The sequence below is a fragment of the Puntigrus tetrazona genome, chromosome 11 (genome assembly GCF_018831695.1).
Source record: "Puntigrus tetrazona isolate hp1 chromosome 11, ASM1883169v1, whole genome shotgun sequence".
Classification (NCBI taxonomy): Eukaryota; Metazoa; Chordata; class Actinopteri; order Cypriniformes; family Cyprinidae; genus Puntigrus; species Puntigrus tetrazona.
Window position 1 is genome coordinate 22,394,715 of NC_056709.1, and position 12,456 is coordinate 22,407,170.

The 12,456-nt window shown below is 37.6% G+C and overlaps 2 protein-coding genes across 3 annotated transcripts; both read left to right on the forward strand.

The window, feature by feature from the left end:
* Positions 1 to 1,376: 1,376 nt before the first annotated feature.
* aadacl4 (arylacetamide deacetylase-like 4) lies at positions 1,377 to 5,110 on the forward strand. Its single transcript, XM_043252664.1, has 4 exons — positions 1,377 to 1,603; positions 1,908 to 2,133; positions 2,213 to 2,276; positions 2,365 to 5,110. The coding sequence occupies exons 1-4, from the start codon at positions 1,406 to 1,408 to the stop codon at positions 3,146 to 3,148; spliced, it is 1,272 nt and encodes a 423-aa protein (XP_043108599.1). The 5' UTR covers positions 1,377 to 1,405; the 3' UTR covers positions 3,149 to 5,110.
* A 1,504-nt stretch (positions 5,111 to 6,614) lies between these two features.
* Positions 6,615 to 11,841, forward strand: c11h1orf158 (chromosome 11 C1orf158 homolog). Of its 2 annotated transcripts, none has more exons than XM_043252689.1 (4): positions 6,615 to 6,830; positions 9,067 to 9,177; positions 9,996 to 10,167; positions 11,438 to 11,841. In XM_043252689.1, exons 2-4 carry the CDS (start codon positions 9,106 to 9,108, stop codon positions 11,692 to 11,694), a joined length of 501 nt encoding a protein of 166 aa, XP_043108624.1. In that variant the 5' UTR covers positions 6,615 to 6,830; positions 9,067 to 9,105; the 3' UTR covers positions 11,695 to 11,841. The 2 variants fall into 2 exon arrangements, with proteins under 2 accessions (XP_043108624.1, XP_043108623.1); XM_043252688.1 differs by lacking the exon at positions 6,615 to 6,830 and adding an exon at positions 7,721 to 7,818.
* Positions 11,842 to 12,456: the final 615 nt, after the last annotated feature.

The window sequence follows — 12,456 nt, forward strand, 5'->3', positions numbered from 1 at the left end:
CCGGACTGGGTCAAAATGCAGCCTCACAAAGACCGCTTTGTGCTACGCTGTGCCTCTTAGTAATGGCCCAGCAGCTCTCAGAAGGTTTAATGGTTGTCTGGTGGGTGGGAAAAAAACATGTTTCGCTTGAATTTGGCCATTTCTAGATCTATTGATCAAAAACCGGCCTAAAATCGCAGAGGCTGACTCATTTTCTTATGTTTACAATATCGTAGAACCATTATTATGTATTTATATTTGATGGCTTTATTTTATCTTGCACATTTTATTGTGGAGATATAACAGCATGATGATGCTAAACAAAAGTACTTTCTCTTTTTCTGTTAGGGTGTCACTGCCATCTACAGATCAACGGTGAAAGTTCACTAAATCTGATGTATTCTCAGCGGTAGCCACAGTGCAAACATTGTCATAGAAGATAATTTTATCATTTGGATTTGCATATAATAGGATTAAAGGAACTGTGTTAGTTTCCAGTTGATGAATATGAGTGTTTTATATTTACTAAAGCTGTGCCACCATCAGTTATCTCTTATGCAAACATTCAGACACCACATTTTCATGTACATTGTTGAAATGGTCAGGGTTCGCAGATCTCATTTTAACTGTGGTCAGACATTTTTATCTACTTGGATAATATAAATATACACAGTGCCATATGTTTATACTAGTAAAAGGGTTTAAAATTGCATCGCTAAGATGTCCTTTTTTAGATTATTTATTTATTTTACAATGCATTTGTTAAATGGCAGTGTTTTCTATCATAGCTGTGCAAATAGGATTTCAAAAACAGTATCAAAACTATTTTTCTTTGTTATTTCAATTCTGTATTTATCCCCAGAAGAGGTACTGAGACTTACATTTACATGACATTTTCTGGTAGCTGGGAAATTGCATTAAATTAATATAATCTTAATTTAAGTGATTCATGAATTTGAAAATTCTGACAGTAATCAGTGTTGAATGCTGTAAGGTTAACCCTGCCTAGTTTAAATGTTTGGAAATAATTAACAGTTGAAAACATTTGTTAGAAACACAGAGTAGTCAAAAATTAATCAAATTCAACCAGAAACAACCTGAAATAGTTACACTACTAATCACATTTTAAATAGGGTAACTTGTAATCTGTAACCTATTTCCAAAGTAACTTTCCCAAAACTGGTTGACACTATTTTTGTGAACTTTGTACTGTATTAAAACACCTCTAGCTTTTTTTTTTACTTTTTAGAAGATTGGCTGAAAATACATAAAAATCTAATTTAAAGCTGTCTTCTGGGATTAATTAACACTTGTTCTAGCCTAGCTTTGTGTGAAATCAGTTGAACTGGCAACCCTGGCACATATTAACCTTGCACCTACATTATAAAGGTGAGCGATCATGTATTGTGAACATCTTTTGCTGTGAATGCAATACGCTGAACCAGCCATGCACAATGAAATCACAATACTGCTCATTGTATTTTCAGCTCTTTTTGCTGCTTTTTGTTTATTGGTAGTCGCACCAGTGTACTTGGAGCTAAGAAATGTAAATATTCCTCCTGGAGTTGCTAATCCTTGGAAACTACACATGATTCATTGTGTGTATGTAGGGATAAGCGTTGTGGTGAGTGTTTATGCTGTTTGTGTTGCGTTTGCTGGGAAATTCTATCTTATATTCTGATTTATTGGTAAACTCTTATTTATACTGCAAACTAAACATGTCTTTCTATAAGCACTAGCTTGATATTCTCTCAAGGACACGATAAGGAGATATGAGCTGTTCTTCTTATCTCAAATTATGAGTACAGAATTTCAAATGGCTAAGCGGACTTCTTTAGCCAATGAGTGGCACTTTTAATGGCACAGTGAGTGTTATGAATTGGCCAATCATTGTCAACGAGTCTGTTTTGTATTCAACCCACGTTTAGGGCCAAATTCTCGGGCAATTGGGGCTGTGCCATCAGATAAATTTTATACGAAGGTTCAGATGCTGTATCATGGCTCGCAAAAGGCCAGTGCCCTCCGGGCTTCGTATTAAGGACTTGAGCTTCAGTGGAGTTCCAGTAAGGGTGTATGAGCCTACCGCTGCCTCAGAAGAGAAGAAAAGGGGCCTGGTGTACTTTCATGGTGGCGGATGGGTGTTTGGCTGCATTGGTAATATATCCTCAAAGGAAAAAGTGAAGTACTCTTGTGTTGATAGTTTCACATGTTTTCATTGTTTTATCTTCCCCAGATGATTACGATGAAGTGTGTCAGTATATTTCACTGGAGAGTGACACCACAGTTGTGTCTGTCGAGTAAGGTGACTTTTTACATACTAATTTGATGTAAAATTCTGTCTGGTTTCATTTTCTCTCGTTTTCCGTCTCTGTTTCCCATGTTTAGTTACCGTCTGGCCCCTGAGCACAGGTATCCTGCCCATCTAGATGACTGTGAGGTTGTGACTCGCCACTTCCTGTCAATAGCGGCAACCGATTTCGGGGTGGACCCACGCAGAGTGGCAGTTGGTGGGGACAGTGCAGGGGCGAACCTGGCAGCCGCTCTCTGCCAGAGGCTGTCGAAGACACAGGATGGTCATCTGCCATCTCCCTGTGCCCAGGTTCTTATCTACCCCGCACTACAGATGGCAGATTTCCACCTGCCCTCATACCAGCAGAACCACTCTGTGCCCATATTGTTCAGAGGCCGAGTGGTGTTCTATTTCCTGCAGTACCTCAACGGGAATACGACTGTGAGCCAACAGATTCTGGAAGGCAAGCATGTTCCTGTCGAGCTAAAACTTCGCTATAAGAAATGGCTGGATCCAGAAAATATTCCGCCTCAGTTTAGAAAGGAAGTAAGAACTCCGCAGGTTATCACAAGCCATGATGCTGATGTCTATCAGATCATCAAGCAGGGCCTGGATCCAGAGATCTCCCCTTTACTAGCCGAGGATGATGTTCTTCGCCTCTCACCTCCCACCTTCATCTTGACCTGTGAGTTTGATGTGCTGAGGGATGATGGCATTCTCTTCCTTAAGCGACTGGAGGATGTAGGAGTGGATGTCACATGGGAACATCTATCTGATGGCTTCCACGGAATCATTAGTTTCTTCAACCAGAGCTGGTTGACATTTCAGTCTTCTCAAAAGGGTATAGACAGCATTGTACGATATGTAAAGACTCTCTGACCGAGAAGTCAAATGATTAAGCAGAAAGATTCAGAATGTGGTCTGTTAGATTTTTTTTCTAAATTGGGTGGTAGGAAAGAACACAAATGCTTAATAGAGAAATGTAAAAACTGGCAGAATACTAAAAAAGAGAATAAACTTTCAAACACTACTATGCGTGTATGTATAGTCAAACTTTATTTTAAGGTTCAGTCCTCACTATTAACAAGCCACTAACTATGTTTTTTTTGCCTCAATAAGATCCTAATTTGCTGCTTATTAATAGGTAGTTCTTAAGTGGCATAAGTATGTGAACTGCTAAGAATTGCAGTTAATTTGAATGCAAAATTAGAGTCCATCTGTTCAGAGGTGTTTTCTGTCAACATGATGTCTGTCAGATGTCAGCGTGTGATTTGTTTTATTTAAGAATACTGATATATTCCTATTGTATCATGGCACGAACAGAGGAGCGATCTCTGAGGTTTTCAGAAAAAGAGTTGTTGGTGCTAGTCAGGCTGGAAAAGTTTACAAAACTCCACAAATCCACAAATGGAAGAAATTCAAGACCATTGTTACCGTCCCCAGGAGTGGTCAGCCTAAAGGATCACTCAAAAGCAGAACATATTAGTTTAAGTTGTTGCAGAGGATCCCTGGGTAAATTCTAACTAAAGACCTTTCACACATAAGTCATTTTTCTTCAAAAAGAACATTGCTACTCGTTTGCTAAAGACACAAATGAAAACTATTGGGGAAATGTTAATTGTATGTATTAGGAAATGTTGCATTTTAATGAGAAGTGGTATGTTTGGAGAAAGTTAACACTGCTTTTCAGCATGAGAAACTTGTCCCATCTGTGAAAAAGGGTGATGGTAGTAACATTGGACAGTTTTACTGCATCTGGGCTAGGGTGGCTTGCCATCATTGATAGAACAATGCCAGCAAATAAAAAAAATGTCAGGACATCTGTCTGAGAACGAATCTCAAGAGAGCGAGCTATACAGAGTGAGCTATACAACAACAACCCAAGTGCACAAGTTGTTTTACCAAAGTATGGTTGCAGAAAGTTAAAGAAATGTTTTGGAATGGCCGAGTCAAATACCCTAATCAAATTGATATGTTGTGGAAGGACCTGAAGCAAGCAAACCCACCAACAAGTTGAAGCTGTTCTTTACTGAACGGGCTAAAATACCTCAAGACAGAAGCACTTATCAAAGTTTACAAGAAACGTTTATCTGCAGTTATTGCTGCAAAAGGGGGTCACAAAAGGTATAGCACGACTTGTCACCTGACCTGAATACAGTGCAATGATTTGCTAAAATGGACTTATCAGCTTCTGTTCAAAAACAATAAGGGTGTTTGTCAGCTTCTGCAGTAAAAATGACAACCCTTGATGCCTTGGACGTGGACACTTTTTTGACAAAACATGTGTAGGACTCGTATCATGACTCATATCGCGTTATGTGTGGAGAATAATTCACAGCAATCTACTCATCAAGTGGCATTTATCGTTTTTTTTTTTGTCTTTGCAAATTACCTCATACTGAATCATTTGTAAATCTATAGAAAAAATGTGTTATAGATTACAGTAAGATTCATTCATTCACAATGCATCACTTTTTTTCAGATATCCAAGTTTGTTATTCACCTCATAGCTGGTTGATTTGGTTTCATAGCTTATAACTCTGAAATACTTCAAAAGAAAAAAATACCTATGGGGGAAAGAAAGAATAGAAAATAAAATACTTCTGGAAAGAGGTGGGCAAATGTAGGCAAACACTGTAAGTTTTTTTTTTAAATAATCTTTGTCATTCAGCAATATTCCGTCGCTAAATTTAGCAAGAAGAAAGTCACATTAAATTAATCAAACTATTTGTGTTTGATTGGTGTGTTAAATGTTTTTAATGTACAAACAATGCTCAATTTGTCCATTGATTTGTGAATGGTATTCCAGTGTGTGACACTTAAAATTCCTCCCACATCCCATGTCCTTTGTACAGACTCATTTGTATGAGACTGCAGTCTTTCCTTTGGTGCTACAAGTGAAGCTAATTATCATCATTCAGAGTGTTAGTCAGCATTTGCATGGTGCATTTAAAGGAATCTGATGAAACTTCTTTAGCTGCATCTGCTCACATAGAGTGCAACAGTCGGGTTATGGCTGGATTTTTAACAATAGTCGACAAACCTTTAAAAACAGGCCTGCTGTGAGCTTTGAGGTTATTAATTGATTTTTAACGCTTTTTAAACATGTTTGTCCACATTAGCTATAGTAATATATACGTATATGTTAATAATATTAAATACAACATTACCAACTATGCCTCTATTAATAGTTGTAGTGAGCAAAGCCCAAATAGAACTTTAGCTTTAGGTCAAATTCAAAATGTTGACTGAAAAAAGCAGGGAAAACCAACACGTTCTTACTCCCAAGTCGTCACATATTGCCTTACACATATCCGTTGTTTTTGTTTGTCATAATTTAATTATTTGGATGCATTTGTAAAATGTGTGTGTGTATATATATATATATATATATATATATATATATATATATATATATATATATATATATATATATATATATATGTACTTTTCTTGAAGTGCCTAACCCCTACCCTAAACCTACCCACTCCTGAACAATATAAAATACACACAGGTGCTGTCACAGGTATTTATTGCAAAACAATTACCACATTAAGCAGTATAAAAGCATTACAAACATGTCAAGTCCTTCTGAAGCCGCTCCATCTTATTCAAAAAGAGACTCCTGTCCTGTAGAATGACTCGATCGATCAATACGAGAGCCAATAGCATTTCACAACGGCACGACGCGTCGGTCACGAGACACACAAGAGCCAATCGTATTTCACAACCAAGGCTGACGTAAGGCTTCTTCTGGCGGCATTTTTTTGAATTTGCGCAGAGTCTGCAGCAAACAGGAAGAGCTTTATGGTGAACAGAGACGGCAATATCTGGCGTCTATTCTTCTCACAAATCAATAATTGTGCCTCGCAAGACTTAGAATATTAATCATTTTTGAATAAATACCGATGGTAGTTATATCTGCCTGTTATATCTTGTGTTTTATTGACAAATAGTAGGTTTGGGGGCAGGGGTTGGGTCAGGTGATCATAAATGTGTAAATAGTTTAATATAAATAACACTGTGGTGAATGTTTAAAATGAAAAACCACACCCCAACACCAGTATCTGCGGTGGGCATATGACGGCAAGGGTTTCCTATTTAAAGCAACGGAGGACACTATACGTTGAAAAATGGCACCAAATATACCCTGTCCATCAAAAAGTGACGCCAGAGGGTCCTTGACCAAGCTGCAATATGTGACGAGTAAGGAGTAGGATTGTGTTGGGAAAACATCTGTTTCTCATTTATTTTCTCATTCTGTGGCACTACCGGACATCACTTCTCAGGACAGCAACTGTCGCTGATATAGTGCGCTCTTCTAATAAAAAACAATAACTATATTAAACCTCCACATTTGATGCGCGAGCAGTCTCTGTCTGCAAACCAAATTAAGCTGGTTTCTAAAAACCATGCTGACCAGTCTGGTGACGTAGTGGTGCTCCACCACAAAATCATTTACCAAATAGAGTAAAAGAAGAAGACACCAAAACAACAAAAAAAATCACTGCAAAAAAAACAACAACAACCAAGAGTCAACTGCAGTGGCATTTCACAGAAGGTAAGAGCATTGTTCATTTGTCCATCTGAGCATATGAATCATGCCTGGTGTTTGGTGCCTTTTAGGTGTCATAAAAAGTAGAAAATCAAATAAATCAATCTTTACATTGTTTTCACATAATATATAGTAGGTAACTGTGTGATTACAGATGCAGCCTGACTTGTACGAATATGTACGGATAATCAGTTGTCAGTTTTATATGCCATGCATCTGTGTGTGCCTACAATCTGCTCTTGTTTGTTTGGTTTTTCTGACTATTTTCCACCCCACTTTATACTGTCTTTCCGAGCCCTTTTATGCTGTCACTGTTATGTTCTTACTATAAAATCAACATTTAAGCAGTAATTCAGTATTTAGTAATTCAGTAATTCAAGCTTAATTCAAGCAAACAGTGGTGTGCTCCTTTAATAAGGTGTAATCATTGGTCTATAATAGGCTATATTTATAATAATCATCATTATAAATAGATCAGTGGGAACTCACAAAGCAGGTTAGTAATAGAAGTGTCTGGGGTAATCATACAGTACAGTTAGCCTTAGATGGTTCCGTCAAATCTGTGTTCTAGAAGTAAAAACAACAACAACAAGTTTAAGGCAACTACAAACAATCAAGTATCTACTTCATTTAGACAAGATTAAAAACGTTTAAATAATATTTAGTTATTTACTTATTTATACATCGCAGCAACTGAATGCCTCGTGTTGTCAAGGTAACATTTGGCCTTGGAGGACCAAACTTATACAAGAAAGTAATTGCCTAAAATAACTCACTTTTAAAGAGCTCTGCCCTTTTGGATGGAGTAGGAAGTATGGCATATATCATGCTCACCTAGCTAAGTTTAAAACTCGCCCCTAGTGTTTGGTGTATCCATGGCAACAGAAGCCCGGAAGTTCACTGGCATCGACTCACGGTCCGCTTTAGGATGAAGCAGCCTTGTAAATACAGCAACAAAGTGCTCATTGATAATTGGGCGGAGGAGAGATTACATGTAGGTGTATGTGCAGGTTTTATGAAGATGGACTCGGTTTATAGGTAGAATTGTGTTGTGTGGATATCTAGAAATGTACTTGTGATCTCGACAAAACAAAAGTTGTTTTAACCTTATCACGGTTTAATTTTCTATTGCTTTCGACGTAAAAGTAGTTTTATTATCAACGCTTGATTTTCTCATGATTTCTCGTGTTTTCTTTCTGCAGTTATTTTGTGATTTTATAACAAAATGCACGCGCATCTGATCGACAGACGTTATCTTATAACAGACAGACTTTATTTTCCTTTAAACCGCTAGGTGGCACAAAAATTAACATGATGGTAAATAGCTGTCCAACTTTGCAATTTGTTGACATAACACGGTAGGTAGTAAATATCAGATTTATTAATCATATGGTCAAATAAAATCTCTATACACAATTATTGTAGTAATACAGTGCTGTCAGAATGTTTACTTAATAATTTTGTTATGTATTTTTAGAATATATTTTATATTCTAAACTGATACTAGCTGAAGCTAAATGCCTTTATGCACTGTTTATTGTTGCTGCTATATTTTATTAGAAGTAAGAAATAATATGCCATACTGAATCTTATTGATAAAATGTAATATTTATCAAATAAAGTGGCCATACTACTGAAGTCAGCGTGAAAGTTGAATTTCTATCAAGGCTTCCTGAATTAAAAATCGGCTTAAATATCAAATTTTTTAATGGAATCTGTCTGAACTGCACTAAAAACTCCATCGTCCTCGCATTCGTCCGTAAAAGGTTTGGTGAATCCGATGAAAACCTGTTGGCTCAAATTCATAATAATATGTTGTTGGGTACCGAGCATCTTGTTTCGATATCCAACATGCTGAATTTAAAGTTTTTAAATTGTTTCAATATTTCATTTAAAAGGATTCTAGTTTCTAACATATATCGGTGATTATTGTTTATAGACAATCGTTCTTGTTTAGAGTAGTTAACACAGTACTTAAACACTTGAACCCTGAAAGGGGTACAGTTCCTCAGACACTGCTCGGATCCATGCAAAAGTGATTAGCGCCGCTGATCGGCCTGGTCAGCAAAGACTGGAGGCAGACAAATGGGATTGATGCCAGTCGTTCTGCAGTCCCCTAGTCAGGAACAGACCTGAGAGAGTACATCTACGATCAATAAGGGACCGCAAGCTCTGCTGAGCGTGGGATTTGTTTGCTGAGTGTTTCTGTCTTTCTTATATGTGTGTGTGTGTGGTGAGACAGTTTTCTCGGGACAGCGAGACGGTGAACAGCAGCTACAGGATGGACTACACACCCCACACGTCACACAGGCCCGACGCTGTCATGTGCCAAAGGGCTTTTCACAGATCAGAGGTTTGAGACAAATTCACGAGTTCATGCATCATTTAGCAAACATCACAAACACAACAGTAAGCAAATCACGTTCGGTTTTTGATGCCGGCCGACAGGCGTACGTGGACGTGAAACATGTTATTAAACTTCAGAATAACAGCCCTTTGTCTCTTGGAGCTCTGAACTGTCATTGTAAAATAATAATTGCAATGCTTTATTGTAATCTATCCCTTCAAAAACTTCGGTAGTAGAGGGAGACATATTTCACTTTAAAGTTAAAATGATAAAAGTTGATATAAAGTTAAATTATATATTATAATGATATCTCATTACACTGCATTTTGGAATTATTGAAATAAAGAAAAAATAAACAAACTAGCAGTTAGTACTGTCCACATGTTTATTTATGAGGTGACGTTTGTGTACTAGATGTTGCGGTGACACATTTTTGTGGTTCCCTCAGTAAAAACCCTAAAGGGTTTTTCAGTGGTATTTGTATTATTTTAGAAAATAAGCTCTGTATGCAACAAAAGTTTATGATTCATACACGTTCTGAAACCCATTTAAACAACCCAGTGAATTCAGGATGATAGACTCTTAGTTTTTGCCTACAAAATTTCATCTCTGCAGTATGATTATGTACAGTATATATATATATACACACACACACACACACACACACACACACACACACACACACATATTATATTTAAATGTCATCTCTAACAAGCATTCCAATCAATAAGAAATGTATATTTAGTTGTTCATTGTGAGTGATCTGTTTTGTCCTTCACTGCTCTGATAATAAACCACGTCTGTGGGTTTAATCCATGCTTTAGGGTCTTCCCTTAAGGCAGTTATTTTCTCATCATGACGTCCCCTCCTCCCACTGCCTGGTGTCACAGTATGATGAGTCGTACGGGCGGCAGGCCTCCTCTCTGCCCACACTGCACTCCTGGAGCTCTTTCAAATTGGCAAGGGTCCCAGAGAGGTCAGATCACCCAATCCAAGGTATTAAACATTTCTTTGACTCCACATGGGTTTTAATGCAGTTCATTCTGCATTTTGAATTAATGTTGGAGAACATCCCTCTAAATGGTTATGGATATCAGTTATGTTTACACATTGGCTTTTATTGCACATTTAAGGTTTTTATTTCTTTATTTTTATTTGAGCATAGCCAAAAAATAACCATGGCAAACTGGTGTATGTTATTTGTCAGTGGTTAATTTAAAGTAATTCTCACGACATTATGCACTATAGGTTTTTGTGAGAAAAAATCAATGGTGGTTTACTCAAAGCAATCTCTGTTCTAATAAAAGTTCATTAGAAAAGTAGTGATGACAATTATTTTGATGCTTGCCTATTTATACTATTCCCTGAAAGCATGTACTCTCTTTTTGAGTGTGTAGCAGAATAATAGGCAAGGTTTGGGATCTATTACTCCATCGTAACTCTGTCGCTTAATTATGTTCATGCTGTCAACCCTTAAGCTTCCTTGTAAATCATCTTATCACAGGCACACCGATATGCCAGTCATGTGTTTTTACGCCAAGAACTTTCTTGTATTTGCATAATGATAATGTGTTTGAAAAGCTAATGCCCAAACTAAATGTTTTTTAAAAAAATGAAACATACCATGGATAACATTTCGTATTATTATTATTTTAAATGAGGTTAGATACTGATTATTGATTGCTCAAACCCCTTTCTACTTTAACTGTCGATCTCACATACTCTAGATGCCGTGTTGTTAGTTTTCAAACACTTTTTATTCAAATATGTAGTAGTAATCCTCAACCAATATGCAATGTGTTGTGGGCCATTAGAGTGTGCACGGATCTGCACTTCAAACTCAAACTAATTCTAAATTGTAAAATTATTTAGGATGGATAGAATGCAAATTGGGACACAGTTTTTCTCACTTGAATAAATCAATTGCTCCACTTCACAAAAATAGCTCTGAATGATTCGCTAATGAATCAAACTGGTCAAGTTTTTTTTTTCTTCTCTAATCTTGCTACTTATCCAAAAAATTTTCATCGAATATTTATTTTATTGCATCTTTTTTTCTTTGAACGAAAAAGTTTAAATAGTTTTCGCTAGTTATAATAACCCTGTTCTCTCCGTGGTCTTTTTGATATTGCTCTTTTTGTTGAGTCATTACTGTTTGAACTCTAGTGGCACAGAAACTACACACAGTCTGTTTGAACATGTTCCACTTTGTGATGTGTCTCTTTTTTTTTATCCCTCTCTGCTTCCCTTTGTTTCTTACACACAGGACCCCCTACTAATTTTGGCTTGGCGGCTTCTTGGCGAGCTCGCGTGGAACAACGGCGTGCAGTTGTGCCCACACTAAGCGAGTATAGGGCTTCATACCCTCTGCACCCCATCAGCGCCTTCTGTTATTCTCACCACGTCAGCATGCCCAAGCGCTTCTCCAGCAGTCAGCACCCTGCCAACCTCAGCAACGAGGACCTGGCACTGAAACACAGACCCTGCAGGCAGGTCTCCAGTAATCCAGCCAGCCTGCTGTGACCCTTACCCCACCTTCAGCCCTCCAGTACCACACAGGCTGCCCCCAACCTGGGGAGAGGGCTTCAAGTACCTTGTTTTATTAATAAGTGGAACCTAAAACCAAAGAAACAGGAGCTTTTCGCTGGGTTAAGACAAATAAAAGTTATACACTGCAGTGTGGTCTTTTAGTATTTAATGCATTAGTTTTATATTACATTATATTCAGCACTTTTATTCATTCAAGTTTTGGACTGACAGTAGCACTCACGCTTTATGAAAACTTTAGAATGCCTTTTAGGAACTAAAACTATATTTAGGAACTTTAGGCTACGGGTTTTGGTGTGGTCTATTTTCATGCAGAAAGTAGTGAGCGAAAGAGAACCCAGCTGGGTTAACAAGCTCTTTCTCGGGATATGCCATGCTTCATTAATGCACTAAAATAGCTTTGAATCAACAGTTAATTTGGACCACAGTGCTAGTTCAGATAGCCGAGTCATTCATCGACATACTCTAAGGGGACTTTCCTAACTCCCATCCCATTAAGTGTTTAATTATGTTGAATCAAAGTGTTTAATTACAAGGAATCGGACGCTATATTTTACGTCCAACCATCTGTTCACACTTCTCCTGCTGTTTAGGTTTTATCCCACTGTGTTCTTCTGCTGGCCTGTGGAACGTTCCAACTATGTGTCTTTTTGCACAGCTTATGTGACACTGAATTAGTTCTGTTGAGATTGCATCAGACCTTGAGATCTCCCCCACATGATGGTGCTAGAGTTACAC

Excerpts from the sequence above, each read along its gene's own strand:
- aadacl4 (XM_043252664.1), top strand. The coding sequence starts at position 1,406 with ATGCAATACGCTGAACCAGCCATGCACAATGAAATCACAATACTGCTC. Across the intron at positions 1,604-1,907 it reads ATGTAGGGATAAGCGTTGTG|GGCCAAATTCTCGGGCAATT; the intron begins GTGAGTGTTTAT and ends ACCCACGTTTAG. Across the intron at positions 2,277-2,364 it reads ACCACAGTTGTGTCTGTCGA|TTACCGTCTGGCCCCTGAGC; the intron begins GTAAGGTGACTT and ends TCCCATGTTTAG.
- c11h1orf158 (XM_043252688.1), top strand. The coding sequence starts at position 7,753 with ATGAAGCAGCCTTGTAAATACAGCAACAAAGTGCTCATTGATAATTGG. Across the intron at positions 7,819-9,066 it reads GGGCGGAGGAGAGATTACAT|TTTTCTCGGGACAGCGAGAC; the intron begins GTAGGTGTATGT and ends GTGGTGAGACAG. Across the intron at positions 9,178-9,995 it reads GGGCTTTTCACAGATCAGAG|GGTCTTCCCTTAAGGCAGTT; the intron begins GTTTGAGACAAA and ends TCCATGCTTTAG.